Genomic DNA, 16,199 nt, shown 5'->3' on the forward strand with positions numbered 1-16,199 from the left:
TTGACTCTTACATATGGACGACAGTTTTCTTAAAGCAATAGGTGTAATTTCAGTATGTCACCATGGAGCAAAAAGTGCATTAAAGCTGCCGGTTTCACCTTCTTCCTTCAGTTTTTGAAGCAGAAAAGTTTGAGGTTTGTTTTTGTTAAGTTTTTTGGAGCAGTTTTTCAATTGACTATGAAAAACAGCTCCAAAAAAAAAAGTCTCAAGAAGGGACATGCGCCATAAATTTTTTTTTTTTTTAAAAACAGCGGCGTAATAAAACACTCCGTCTGAACATAAGTTTTTCCCATTGATTACAATGGACAGCTTATTAGCGGCATTTCCCTAACGGTTTTGCAAGGTAAATACGCCTAAAAACAATGCGTGTGAATATACCCTTAATAGTAAAGACGCTCCAGCAGAACAACCATCTGCTTGAATAAAAAAATAAAAGTTACCAGCAAATTCAAGTCCTTGAGTTGTTAGTAATTCCATTACAGTGTAGATAAACCTTTGACAATCTTCTGACATGTCATAGTGACATGTCAGAAGTTTGGATTGGTGGGGGTCCGAGCACTGAGACCCCAATTTTCTAGAACGAAGCAGCTAAAGTTCTCGTGTGAGTGCTCAGCTGCTTCATTTCTGTTCGGCTTTTTCCGGAAATAAATGTATCGTGTACGGACACAATAGAAAGTCTATGAGCCCGTACTCCGATACATCGGCTTTCCGGAAAAAGCCGAACAGACACGAAGCAGCGAGAACTTCAGGTGCTTCGTTCTAGAGACTGGTGGGGGTCTCAGTGCTCGGACCCCCACCAATCCAAACTTCTGACATGTCACTATGACATGTCAGAAGATTGTCAAAGGTTTAGCTACACTTTAAAGGGTTTTTCAGAGTTAAAAGCATTAACACATACACATTTTAACTTATGAATGTAAATACATTTAGTTCCCAAACTGGCCCCGTTATACAGCCAGTAACGCGCATGCGCTGTCCCCATTGTTCGAGAGAACAGCAGGAACTGCGCATGCACATTACAGGCTGTAGAACAGAACAGCCCATACACATCACTAGTGACGCGTCGTATACCCGGAAGAAAATTGATGATCAACACAGCGGCCAGAGTGACGTCACCAGGCATGTGCCCCACGACAGCATCTGGAGACGGGGACAATTTGGAAACGAAGTACATTACAAATGTATTTACATTCATAAGTTAAAAGCATTAACACATACACATTATAAATCAGAATACCCCTTTAAAGAGACTCTGTCACCACATTATAAGTGTCCTATCTCCTACATAAGGAGATGGGCGCTGTAATGTAGGTGACAGCAGTGCTTTTTATTTAAAAAAAACTAGCTATTTTCACAACGTTAGGAGCGATTTTGGTTTATGCTAATGAGTTTCTTAATGCCCAAGTGGTCGTATTTTTACTTTCGACCAAGTGGGCGTTGTACAGGGGAGTGTATGACGCTGACCAATCGGCATCATGCACTCCGCTCCATTCATTTAGACAGCAGAATCGCGTTCTTACTAGAACATGATCTGCAGCCACATACACAGCGATTCTGCTTGATTAACGTTAATCGAGTGTCCTGATAATGAACACACATGACCATCCAGCCTGGACGTCATGTGTATTCAGAATCCTGATACTTCTGAATCTTTTCTGTGAGATTCTAGCAACGGATATGAAATCTCGCGAGATTACGGAGGTAAACGAGATTTCGTTTCAGTTTGCCGACGCGTAAAAATACAGCCTCGTCAAAAGAAGTGCAGGACACTTCTTTGGACGTTTTTGGAGCAGTTTTCTCATAGACTCCAATGAAAACAGCTCCAAAAACAGACATAAAAAACGTCTGAAAATCAGGGGCTCCGTATTTTCAGACGTTTTTGGTCACTACGTGTGCACATACCCTCATAGAGTTTTGGGTGCCAAAGCTTCCTGGCTCTTGGATTTTTTTTGTCCTCCCTGAACAAGGCACACTCCCCATTCAGAAACTTGGAAAAGCTGGCTAACCAATAACAGAGCGTTACAATGACCTGCCAGAACAACGCAAAGTTTTTTTAATGGTGATCTTTTATGGCAATAATACTCTATTATCAACTCATATGGATTAGAAAACTCCTTCATTTCTCCTCAATTAATTGACGCAATAAGTCAAAAACTGGTAATTAAATGAGAGAATACAAGAAAAGTTTCTAAAATGCTACAAAAGTTGTGTGAGCACATCCCAGGCTGCGGGAAAGAGCAAGACTCTTCTGAACTGTGGATGAGAACATCTCCAGAGCATGGAACTGGTCAGAAGAATTTAGGCCCCTAAACCACCAGCGTGTATAAATAGCGGTCTATACCTACTAGCAGTACCTCGTGTCTTGGTATAAAAAAAAAAGAGGAAAATTTAATTCTTTGAACTCTGCACACAATGTATACAAATGAGGTTTACGGAGGTGGAGTTACTTGGGCGAAAAGTCACTGTAGTCGTTCCCAAACAACAATTCTGGTTTGATTACCAGCTTCTGAAGCTGGGGTAAAACATACACATTATATATATATACATATACACACACTGAAGGCAGTATGGGAGGCCTGACTGGCTCCCTTTACAGATTCCTTCCAGCTAAGTAATGTATATCGCAGGATTAGCCACAGACCAGCAGTTTTGTTTTTTTGTTGAATTTAAAAAAAAAAATAAAAAAAAAAAAAAAATTAATGATACATTTCTTAGCACGGTTTAAAAAAGGCCTAATATGTCAGGCCTCTGCCATCAACACGAGACAACAAGTGCAAATTTCTTGCAAGCGCAATACGCGATTTGCATACACAGCAGAGATCACTCATCTGACTGCACGAACACCTTACTGCTACACCAGTGTCCATACAGAGGTGAGCGAGCGCGTTGTGCCAATTATAGCTCAGTACTGTGGAGCCTAGGTGAAGGGTTGTTACAAACAGGCCTTGTGACTTCCAGAAAGCTAACAAGGCTCAGTCTGTGAGAGAGATGCCCTCAGCAGGCCAGTTAAGTAAACAATTTGTGTCTTGGTAGGCTCCGAATTCACGTTCGGACTTTTTCTCCACAGCAAATCCCCCCCGACACATGGAGCTCTTCAGCTTTAGATTTTGTATAGCTCATTCAGGAAATCGAGCAAAAGGTTTTCTTTATAGTACCAAATGTACAAAATAAAAATCCACCTGGGTACACTGTGCCAACATGCCTGAAACATACCAAGCATTGGCTGCCAACAAAAGCAACTGTTAAAGCTGTTACCACACTGCTCTACCACGCGCAGCGGGCTCAGAATGGAGGTTATCCACAGAGGTCAATGGAACCAGAACCCTAAAAACTAAAATCTTTTCCATTCCTCAAATTCTACTGGATAGTATTAACATTTTGACTCGTTGTTCATGTAATTGAACATGTATTTAATAAAAACAAAAAAACAAAAAATGTATTCTTCTGGTTTTTTTGCCATGTATTACAGAAAAGCATGATAAAATAGTGTAATGTGAACGCTTATATATATAAAAAAAAAAAAGTTAGACATTAAAGTTTTCCAATAACCTTCCTGTATGAATTCATCAGTTTTCAAGATCTCTGCTTGCCAATATTCATTATTAACCTTCAGGGCAGGAACACAGAGCAGATACGCTGCATAAAAGAGACTGCGCATCCACCCCGGAAACCACAGGGAATTCAGGCAGAAAGCCAGCACCAAGTTGTGGTGCAGTTTTTCAGGTGGCATGTCCGCTGCTGAAATACTGCAAAATTATAAAAAAAATAAAGTTATACTTACCACCCGGGCACCGTCATGGTGGTGCATTCCCCTCTTCTGAGCACAGTCTGGCCTTCTAGGATGGCGCTGTTAATCTATGTGACCATTGCAGCCTCTGATTGGCTGCAGCAGTCACATGGGATGAAATGTCATCCCAGGAGGCCAGCCTGCGCTCAGAAGAGAGGATCGTGTCTCTATAAATGACTGGGGGCAAGTTTTTTTTAGTAATCATTTTAAGTTTAAAAAAAAAAAAAAAAAAGCTTTTCCTCATTTGTGACTTTTGCGGCGGAATTTGAGTTTCCGCCGCATAAGTCGCAAAACATGGTTTAGTACGGGTTTTACCTCCCTGCTGAATACAGTGGGGAAAACCCACAACAGAATAGCAGCGATTCTGCAGCATAAGTTGACATGCTGAGAATTAAAATACTGCACCGCAGGTTTATTTATGAACAGTATCTCAGCTGATTTTTTTGCTGTGTGTGGATGAGATTTGTTCCAATTTCTTCCTCTCTGCTGCTACTGTATTACGCTGCAGATTTTCCACAATGAGATCAGTTGTGGATAATCTGCAGTGTATATGCCTAGTGTGTTCCTACCCTCCATGTTTACCTCCAGTAGATAAATCTGTCCTGGTCATGTGATGGGCACACAGGTGCATGGCTCATTACAAGGCACCGCTCTGATATCTGTACAGGCTGAATTTCTCCTATCCCCTGGAAGTAAACAATGAATGACAACCAGCAGAGACCTAGAAAACTGAGGAAATGATACAGGAGATAAGAAAATTATTAACTTCAAGAACTCAAGACATCTATTTACAATTTGGTTTCCTCTGTTGTAATAGGAAATGCCTTGCTCCACCAATAACATATGAATAAAGCAACACTATACTGTACTATGTATAGACACGTGTCAAAACCTCCTAGAATGCCAAAACTAGAATAGTCACCTTCCTGACAAGCACTTTCCCAGGCCCGGAGATGGACACAAGACAGATCCACTCTGCCCCACCAAGGGTCTGGATAAGCCAGAGAGGGCAGGAAGAGTGCAGACAAGCCGCTTCCCAGGATAATAGGTCAGCCAGGAACTAAGCTTGCCCTAATTCCCATGGCAAACTTGTCACCCTGAAGGTCATAGGGAGCCAACAGTAAGCAGGTGTGGACTGAACAGAACAAGACATAGGGAACATTGTGCTTGCCTGAAGTGGAGAGGTGGAGGCAGCCTCATAGTTTCCTATGTGACTGACAGAAATCCCCAGTCATACATGCAGAGTTCATATACAACAGCACTTTTTTTTTTTTTCTTCATTGGTGTAGGGCAAGTTGCCCAACAATCCTCTCTATAGACTTCTGTACAAAGCCGTATAGAACTTGGTAATAGCCAGACAAGTACAATTTTTGACTTCACTTTCCCTTTTCACACATTCATCCTGCAAAGTTCTCATTACGAAGATATCCACTCCCCTGGAAACTTCAGTCGCATTCCTCACAGTGCAAAACAGATTAGCATTTGCTGACCTGATCCAAGTGACGTATAATCCAGGGTGCCGATTATCCCGTACAATGCAAGGTGAGCACGTCACACAGCACGAGATACAGAAGGAATCCAGCACCCGAGGGGTTATGGAGCAAGAGCGCAAAACACTGCCAGCAGCCTAACTAATGACCAGTCACTAGACTGGATGGTAAATAGTGGCTTCAAGAAACGCACCAACTAACCAGATGAAACCCACAACCGTATTCTGTATACGGATCATTCAAGCACTCCAGACCATGTGACTGAGAACACCCAAGACGACTCCGAATACATCAGAAGGACCAAGTGCTCTTTAGGGATTAACACACTTTACAGTTGCAAGTGGGGTGGATGAAATGCAGAATCTAAAAACAAGTTTCCCTCTGATGACCACAATAGTATAGGGGCCAACAAAAAGCTTTTTCCAATATTTAAGAGTTTCGCCTCCTAGACAGTCATCCATATAGTGCTGTATCAAGTACAAATGGGCCTATGTTAGTTTACAGTACCAAGATAACCCTGTTCCATATGCACGATCAGGGACCCCAGAATTCGCTAGAGCCCACTACACTACCTGGATGGCCATTCACTAGGTGATGACAGCTGTGGCACAAGTAGCCAGACCCATCAGCTGATCGCCAGGCCAGCTCCATTGTATGACAACCCATTTAAAGAAAAGTCCATAGATCTCTATGGACTTTTCCAAAGTTATACCATCTTGTGCCCAGAAACCCTAGGTAACGAAAGTGTACTTTATATAGGCATATTTCCCATATACTGAAGTAGGATGTATATTATTCTATAGAACTGCTGTTAATATGCACTACAACATTGGGTGAGAGCACTATAAATACCGTCACCAGCATGCAGCCATAGGGCAGGAATCCCAACTCTGTACGCAGGAAGATTTGGAATAAAATGTAACTAGCGAACATTGCCCTCGACTTGGAAACTGAGCAGCGTTCTCTTATTAGCCGCCTATAGCAGTAAGTCCCTTTATCCTTATGAGAGGATTTGCTCGTTCTCAGTGGAAAGGATGATCCATCTTCATATCTTATTCATTTCCTGCAGACTGGACTGGAAACACTGCCACAAGATATCAGTATCTAAGTAGAGATAGGTGAGCCCCTAACAAGACCAAACGTAATTTGGTCCAGCTCTCGGTATCTCATGCCACGTTTCACAGAGGGGGGGCTAGCAAACACTATTTATGCTGCATTCACAGGGCCATAAAAATCTGCAGAATCCATAAATATTTGGAGCCAAAAAGGAGGCACACTTCCCCCTAGAAAAAAAAAATTTGACACACACACACACACACAAAAAATATATATAAAAGCACGAGCTGCATCCTCAAGCCGGCCGTAGACATTACAAATCTATTGGTCAAATGCCATCACCCCTGACTGCCCCATAAACATACACTCTTGGATCAGCCAAGCATGCATGTTTATTTCAATAGGGGGAGAAGACAACGGACAGTGCATATCTTCTGGCAGATCAAATTCCCTTGTTTCCCACCGATGTCTGCTGACAGGGGACAGACAGGCTTCTGCAAGACACATAAGAAAGTTGGTCAATCCCACCAATAGTGGAGGGATCATCTAATTTGTATGGCCAGCTATAGTAATATAACAGCTGCCTGCACATGACCTGTGAGATGTAAACTGGTTGTGATGGGCAAGATCAGCATTTTGCATAGACCTATATATTAAAGCGGTGTATAATCAGAACTTACCTCATAGGACCACACACACTGTACCCCTGCGAACCTTCGTACACATCTACCAATCTCAACATCCTCGTGCGTTGTGTACATCTCCCGCAGACACTCTCCGATGTGTGGCACCACCCTGCGTAGGACTTCTCTGCTCATGATCACACCAGGGCCACCCATGCAAAAATTTTCACCTGGTTCCAATGCCAGTTTTCCCATCTCTTCTGTTGTGCCAAGACCAGTCTGCCCCAAGAACAAGGGCTCACTGCTGTTGAGGCTATGCAGGAAGCTCTCTAGACGTTCCCCTTTGATATAGACATCATCATCTGCTCTCATGAACCACTCATACTGATCCAGGTAGTGATCATGCATATACTTCAGCATCATAAAGGACTTCTTCTGCGGAGGGTAAGAGTCATCCACGCCTTTCAGTGCCACAACTGGAATTGGTATAGAGAGGTCAGAGCCCTCACTTGAAAAAAATTCCACCTTTCCAGGGATTGACTGGGACCAAGTTCTGGAAGAAGAAAACAAAACTTTAGATTCAGATCTATGTATTTAACAAGTATAAGAATGTGATCCAATAGAGAACAGCGTTAATAAAGCCTCGTTCCTACAGTGCAGTTTTGCATGCATTTTTAAAGCCAAAACTTGGACCCAGGAGAGCAGACTCCTAGGCCTTCCTTTGTATATTTCTTATGTTTGTCTGGTTCCGGCTTTAAAAATACATGGAAAATCTGAACTGTGTGAACAAGTACTTATATTATGAATTTAGACTGCATCGGTGCTAGTGTAAAGATACGTTCACACGCAAAATCAAAAACGGCTGAAAATGATGGAGCAGTTTCCAAGGGAAAACAGCCTCGGATTTTCAGCAGTTTATGTAGCCGAAAATGTTTGAGGCACAATGAAAAAACAGCTCAAGAAGGGACATGCTCATTTTCTACGCGCCGTTTTTTCAAAACATGCCCTATCGGATAAACCCCATGGATTTCAGTAATGACTACAATAGAATCATGTGATAGTAGTAACGTTTCCCGTGTCTCCACATTTCAAGTCATGGGCCCCGAAATCATTAGATATCAGTGAGCCGATATAGGATTCCTATCCCTACAAAGGGACCTAACTGAAATGTCTTGTAAGGGCCTGTTCACATCATCGTTGCCCTTACGTTGAGGGGTTCCATCTGAGGTTTCCGTTGGGTTAACCCCTCAACAGAAAGGTAAACGGCAAACCGTTGTTCTTGACGGAACCGGTCGACTGCGCTATCGATTTCCATCAAAGCGACGGAACCCTGTCACAACGGTGACAGGCGGAAAACATTAGCTAGGTTTCCGTCACCATTGAGCTCAATAGTGAGGGAAAAGGAAGCTGAGATTTCTGGTTTGCTTTCTGCTGAGGGGTTAACCAGACGGAAACCTTCGACGGAACCCCTCAACGGAACACAGACAGTAATGTGAACACAGCCTTACATTGGTATTTTAGGAGCATTGCTTTCTGAGTACGAACGCAATGTCTTATGATAAAACTATTTATGCAACAAAATTGACACAGTCCGGCAAGCCATGATACGTCACTTACCCACATGCCATGACTACCTCAACTCAACAGGACAAACAAGCGCAGCACATTTCTTACCATACACGGTTTGCTTTGGTTAAAAGTAAGTGTGTGTTTACGTGTCCACTCTGCCGAGTTTTTGCAACGATTGCAAAATCGCGGCACAAAACCATCACCTGCGAATACACCCTCACTTAGCCAAGAATGTAAGAATAATGCCCACTTGAGTTAATGTACCATAGAAAGGACTGTAGTCCAAAGTGTTAAGTGATAAATATAACTCTGCTACACCCCCTGCCCCCACTTCAATAAACCGCTCTACACCGACTTGTGAAAATGTGCTGGCCTAGATTTACTACCACTACTAGACTACCCACGCTCTTAATCTCTGTAGGAAGAGACTTGTGAAGTTTTCCCCACTTAGTCAGCGTCTGATGAGGTAAGGAGAAGAGAATGGGAGCTGTAACCTGTAGGTCACTACAAAGAGTCACTGCATTTACATACGAGACACCAGTATACACCAACTGCTCTCCTGCTGGAGGACATCCATATTAGCCTGGAGACCAAGAACCAGTAAGAGTTAATTAGAAGGTCTGCTCTAACGGGGGAAGGGGTGTCATCTAGTAACATGAAAGCCTTGTAAGAGTGGAGTTGGTTACAGAAGTAACATTCCTACAAGGGTCATTCTACCCACATTCAGTAGTTTACAGGGGTGGGGGGGGGGGAGCAGCTTTTACCTCCCCCACAAAAAGTGACACTTGTCAATGGGCTACGTCAGGTATTAGAGCTTAAGTAAATGCGGCTGGACTGCAATACCAGACACGGCCCTTGGACAAGAGGTGACTAGTTCCTGATCGAAAAAAAAGGGTCTACATTATTTATTTATTTTTAATTTCAGACAACCACTAAGAATTGGCGCACATATATACCAGCTTTGGGAATAACTAGTCCATATGAATTATCTTGACGCTAGAAGTTTTTTGACAAGGATTGTAAAAAAAAAATGTAAAAAAAAAAAAAAAAAAAGGGAAGGAGTTATGGGGAGGGCTCAGCGCGCGCGCACGCACACACGCACACACGCACGCACACACACACGCACACACACACGCACACACGCACGCATTTACATAGCAATTCATGAAAGCAAAAATGCAGATATACCAGCTCTACTGAATCCTGCAATGGTCAACTCTAAAGAGCCACAGGAACTGCTGCGAGCCTGGGAACGACTGTATATCACAAGCAAAGGTGTCTACGTCACAAGGACCGATTGTTCCGCACATCAAATACACGTGGTGATACTTCTGAGGAGTCGGAGGCAGCCGCATTGTTCTTGTGGGAAATCATTTGTCAGCAACACAATCTCAGCGGTCAGGTTTTGATGCAACCGAATACACCTGACCTGATAACAGCTCCAATGCTGGTCTTATCAGCCCGAGATAAGCCAGTAACCGAGCCAAAGCAATTACATCTGTTGGCATCAAAGCATGCCGTCCCCTAGATCTACACAGCATGCCACTATTGTCTGCATCAGAGCAAATAGCCATAAAAAGGAAATGTTTCTTTATGTCAGCCATTATTACACAGAAAACAGCACAATAAACAGAAAAAGGTCAAGTATCCTTCACCTACTGGACCACCATAACCCAAAAGCCAAGATTATAGACAGACGTAGGAGGTTTTCATGCAAGTGCGATCATTTTAATTTGCTCAACAGAACAGATCTAGGCCGGGTTCACACGTAGTAGAAATACTGCAGACTTTCTGCAACGGATTTAGTTGCGGAAAACCCACAGCATAACACAATAGCAGCAGCGTGGATGAGATCTGAACAAATGTAATCCACACACTGCGTAAAGTGGAAAAAACGCGCAGAAATTGACCTGCGGTGCGTCTTAACCCCTTCCCGCCGCTGCCCTTTTTCAGATTTTCATTTTTTCCTCCCCACCTTCCAAAAGCCATAACGTCTTTATTTTTCCGTCGATATAGTCCTAGGAGGTCCTGATTATTGCGGGACGAGTTGTAGTTTTTCGTAGCACCATTTATTTTGCCATATAATGTACTAGGAAACAGGAATCCAATTATTTGTGGGGTATAAAAAAAAACAACAGATTCCTCCGTGGTTTTTTGCGCGCCGTTTTTACGGAATTCACTGTGCAATTAAAACATGTTAACTTTATTCTGTGGGTCAATAAGATTACGGCGATACCAAATATATATAGTTTTTTCTATATTTTACTACTTTTACATGTAAAAACCTAAGTGTAAAGAAAAAAAATTATTTTGTGTCGCCAAATTCCGAGAGGCATAACTTTTTTTTTTCGTCGATTAAGTGGTATGAAGGCTTAGTTTTTTGCGGGATAAGCTGTAGTTTTTAATAATACCATTTTGGTGTACATGCGACAGTTTGATCACTTTTTATTTCATTTTGTGTGGGAGATTAGGTGACCAAAAAATAGAGATTCTGGCGTTTACAATTTTTTTTTTTACGGCGTTCACCGTGCGAGTTAAATAATGATATATTATAATAGTTCAGACTTTTACGGACGCGGCGGTACCAATTATGTTTATTTTATTTTTTTTACTATGCTCTAGGGGGAAAATGTTTTTTTTTTTTTTTTCTACACAAAAAAAATGTTAAAGGGAATGTGTTGCCAGAAAAACATGTTTTGTTTTTTTTAATTAAACATTTAGTGTGTAGGTGATTAAACATTGTTCAAATTTTTTTATTTTTTTTCACGAGTCAGGAAATATTATAAATTAGATTCTAATTTATAATATTTCCCATTGCTGGTCACTAGATGGAGCTATTCCCAAAATTGCAGCATTGCAAAATTGGGTAAAAAGCCCTCGCTCTAGTGAGCTCTCAGCATCCCCCCCTCCTTTATCCTGGCTAGTGCCGGGATAAACGAGGGGTTTGAACGGTGTAACCTCCTACACTGTGTGTCGCCATTTTTTGAGCTAACACACAGTGTAGTAGGTTTACATACAGTAGTAAACACACACAAACACGAACATACATTGAAATCTCTTACCTGCTCCTGCCGCCGCGGCTCCCTCCGGCCCGTCCGCTGCTGCTGGTCCAAGTGCACAAGTCCGGAAGCCGCGACCGGAAGTAGTAATCTTACTGTTCGGCCGCGACTTCCGGTCCACAGGAAAATGGCGCCGACGGCGCCAATTTCAAATTGGACTGTGTGGGAGCGGCGCATGCGCAGTTCCCACACAGACGGCGTACACAGAAGTGGATGGGACGGGAGCCGTTCGCAGTCCCTATGGGACTGTGGCTGCCGTATTCCATGTCTGTATGTGTCGTTAATCGACACATACAGAAATGGAACAAAAAATGGCAGCCCCCATAGGGAAGAAAAAGTGTAAAAATAAGAAAAAGTAAAACACAAACACACAAATAAATATAAACGTTTTTAATAAAGCACTAACATCTTTAACATATGAAAAAAAAAATTGTGATGACACTGTTCCTTTAACTCATTTTTACTTTTTTATTAGTCCCCCTAGGGGACTTCAACCAGCGATCGTTCGATCGCTTGCACGATATACTGCAATAATAATGTATTGCAGTATATCGTGATTCTGACAGGCATCTATTAACCCCTGCCGGAGGCACGGCTTAATAGATGCACAAAGATGGCGGACCTGGGGGCCTTCATTAGGCCCCCAGGCAGCCATAGCAACCATCGCCCAGCAGCAATAGCAACGCAATCGCAGAGGGCGCGATGAGCTGTTGGAGGGGGGGGTCGACCCCCTCTAACGATTTAAATGCTGCGGTCGCTATTGACCGCAGCATTTAACGACTTAAACTAGCGTGATCACGCTCGAGCGCGATGCCGCTTGTTACTCTGAAGTGTCGGCTGTAACATACAGCCGGCATCGTATGGAGCGGGTTCACGCTCGTTTAAGTCGTTAAATGCTGCGGTTAATAGCGACCGCAGCATTTAAATCGTTAAATGTCTACCTGACTTCGGCGTATGGATACGTCAAATGTCAAGAAGGGGTTAATTCTACAGCACGTCAATTGTATTTGCTGCTTTTTTTGTTGCGGGTTTCCCTCATTGAATACAATGGGGAGTTAAAACCCGCAACAAATAGATGTTGCGATTTTTGCAGCAGAAAATTTGAGATTCCATCAGAAGAAAAAAAAAAAATCCACAACTTATTACCCATAATTCTGTGCTTCTCGTCCAAGCCGGCCTCCTTATGATGACGTTTTATCCAATGTGACAACTGCAGCCACATGGGTTGCACGTCATCCCGGGAGGCCGGGCTGCAGTAGGGACACATCGCTATGGCAAGTATGAAACTTTTTGTTTTTTCACTCTGTGCAGTTTTCCGCAGCTGACATTCTGGACGAAAAACTGCACCACAATTCGGTAAGGCTTTTTGGCTGAAATTCCCTGAGGCGACCACGGCTGATACGTTTTGCGCTTTTACAGTGTATCTGCCCTGTGTGAACATACCTCTACTGTGTTTCCACCATGGCATACGCCAAGCGTTGGAGAGGACTTCCTTCATGCTCACTACATGATACAAGCTAACAGCAGTCATATAATAAAAGATCAGTCATCGGTTGATTTTTTTTTACAATATTGAAATGCAGCTCAGTAAATAATTTATGAATATAATGTAACTACCAGGTAAACTTCCTATTGAATCTGAAGTGAAAAAAGGAACGACATGCCCACTAAGGAAAGTGTGAAGACCCTGTTCCCCTGCTGTGTGAATACAGGACTAGCAGAGGTGCCCACGCACAGAGAAAGATCACGGGTAGCCGGCCATACCTCAGATAGTTCATTTACACCCGACTCAAACAAAAGCCATGAATTCTAGTCATAAATGAAGGGATTTGTGGATTACGCAAGAGTCTACTAAAGATCACCTTATCCAAAGGGCCACTCAAGCAGCCATCCAAGCCAAAATAACTGCATAGGGAGCGCAGAAAAAAGGGACACACATGAAGAACTGGGGGCCTAAGGCAGCGTGATGTAAATATCCCACTGCCCATCTACCCAGCACAAACTTCCCATGCATGGCATTGCATAAGGTGCTAAAGAGACCGGGTTACTTATATATTACGGAGGCAGCAAAATACTAAAAGGACTTTATATTTTTTATAGGTTTTGGCCCCATGACTTAGAGAAAGGAGAACAAATAACAGCTTCGTGGTCCTCTGATGCCACATACACCAATAACGCAATCATACAGTATAGTGACAATTACAATTCATTGGCATTACCCATGTAAGACTGGCACTGTACAGAAGGTGACGATTCAGAGGATTTTTTTTTTAGGATACTCGACCACTACATCAATAGTCACCCTCATAGAAGATAAGATATAGAAGACACACACTTGACACCCCTTCCTTCCCCTCTGGATAAGTCAGCCGATAATGCTAAAGTCCATACCTTCATGAAAAGGCCGACATGCCAGCGCAACACATACCCAACAGAGAGGTGTAGACATTTTAGAACCCCAAAGGGTTAGGATGTAATTGACATCAATGTTACAAGAGTCCTTGCAAAGTCCAGTGCAGCTTAACAGTATATAGACAATTAAGGCCAGGATCACTCACACACACTTTTAATGCAGGTTTCTGGCCTAGAAGTTTTCCTACCAGACGCTTGATATATTGATAGGAAATGTCAAGCACGGCTGATCAGAGGAGGGAAGGTCAGATGGACGGTCTCATCACAAGAGTTGTAGTAACCAGGGATCAAGAAACCTCATTACATGGAAGGCCAATCTTACTGGTGGCATGGGCAGCCCCTATTCCCAGTGCCCATACTAACACCCCAACGAGTATAATAGTCAGGATCCCTAACACCCCATTTTGTAGTAACGACCCAACAGACTAGAAACGCAATATTTACAACGTGCCAAATGCCCCTTACAAGCAGTCTAGTGTGTACAGCGTACCTATCACGGTGTATATTGTGCCAATGCCCCGGTTATGCCCGCTCACCTGTATGCCGCCACAGCTCTAGTCTGCAGGTATTTCTGAGCAGTCATCACCCCCACGTAGAGGAAGTTCTTGTCCCGGGGAATGTCCTCCATGCTGCCGGACTCCAGGGACCCGATGTACGGTGCTTGCAGATCCCTCCAGTTAAGGTCAGTCCTGATCCCGGGCTGCGCTCCACATGCCGCCGCATTTTGTCCTAATGCGCTGCGGAGCCCCTTTCGGCCGTATTTGTGCAGCTCGGCGGCCCGGGGTAAGATGAACCGGGAGGCTATGAGGAAGCCGAATACCAGTCCTAGTAGCACGCTGAGCCACGACCGGCGGCTCCGGGATGCCATTCCCGGGGGAGAAGCAGCAGCAGGATGACCCTCTTTGTGCAGGGCTGCTCCAACAGCGGTCTCGGTGTAGCGGAGATCAAAGCCTAGCTCCAGCGTCCTGTCATGTACCCGGAGCCTCCCTCACCTGCCCCGAACCACTGTCATCTACGTGTCCCCCCCAGCGCTGCTCCGTTTCAGGTAAGCCCGACACTGGCTCCCCGCACCCTGCCACGACACCGACTAGCAGGTCTGCTACCTATTGTCCCTCTGTTCTCCCCTCCCGCCCTCAGTCTCACAAGGCCGGCCTGATACTCTCCCCCGGTCCCACACTCGGAGAGGTCTCTGTGTTAGGGTCGTGGCGCTTCTCTCATGCCGTCTTTCTTGTCTTCCAGCACCGGGTCCCCCCCGCTCCTTCACCCTCTTCCACCTCTCACACAACACTAGTTCTTCACGTCACTCGTGCAGCGGCTCTTTAAGCGCACACAGTGAATAGAACGATGGATTGAACCCGCCCGGCACCCGTACGCCTCTTCTGATTGGCTGCGAGTGAGTGAGGCCCCGGCTCACGTGACCTGTGAAAAAGCAAAACTTTCGTTGCTGCTACTGCCAATATTCACTGTACTGTGGGGGTCGTGCCAGAGCCTGAGCTGCATCTTATGTACACTGATGACCCCCATATAGAAAACTACTGTGTATAATACATTCTTATGTCATGTATTATATAGTGTGTGTGTGTGTGTGTATATATATATATATATATATATATATATATATATATATATATTTATATATATATCTATCTATATCATGTCAACAGATAATTGCCGCATGGAAATCTTCCATTGTTTCAATACAAAATGCTAGGTCTATCATGTTAAGATGGCCATACACATGAGGCAATGTACACACGATAGGTATATATGTATGCTTGTCATATACACTGGGAAATGCTTCGGCTATCTATATCTATACATACACAAAAATAGAATCCAGCAACACAGGCTTAATTGAAAGGAGGTGCAAGACTTAGGCCCCATGCACACAAACGTGTTTTTGCGGCCGCAATTCCCCCGAAAATCCACGGGAGAATTGCGGCCCCATTCATTTCTATGGGGCCATGCACACAACCGTAGCTTTTACGGTCCGTGCATGGCCCAGGAGCCCGCACCGCAGAAAGAACCTGTTTTATTACGACCGCGTTCTGCGGTCCGGGCTCAAAATAATGGCCACGGCCATGTCCCGCGATTTGCAGGCGGCTCGCGGCTGACAGTCCGCAGTCGGCCGACCCGAAAATCACGGCCGTGCACACGGCTACGGTCGTGTGCATGAGCCCTAAGGGAACTGACCACTGTCCCT

General features: G+C 43.9%; 1 protein-coding gene across 1 annotated transcript in view; it reads right to left on the reverse strand.

Annotated features, from left to right (window-relative positions):
• CHSY1 (chondroitin sulfate synthase 1) overlaps positions 1-15,333 on the reverse strand; it is a 39,579-nt gene extending 24,246 nt beyond the window's left edge. Inside the window, exons 1-2 of the mRNA XM_075858262.1 lie at positions 14,533-15,333; positions 7,014-7,509 (exon numbers count right to left, since the gene is read on the reverse strand). Coding sequence (XP_075714377.1) covers positions 7,014-7,509; positions 14,533-14,864 — 828 coding nt within the window. The 5' untranslated portion in view covers positions 14,865-15,333. The remainder of the gene's footprint in view (positions 1-7,013; positions 7,510-14,532) is intronic.
• Between the last annotated feature and the right edge of the window lie 866 nt (positions 15,334-16,199).

Source organism: Rhinoderma darwinii, chromosome 3 (genome assembly GCF_050947455.1).
Source record: "Rhinoderma darwinii isolate aRhiDar2 chromosome 3, aRhiDar2.hap1, whole genome shotgun sequence".
NCBI lineage: Eukaryota > Metazoa > Chordata > Amphibia > Anura > Rhinodermatidae > Rhinoderma > Rhinoderma darwinii.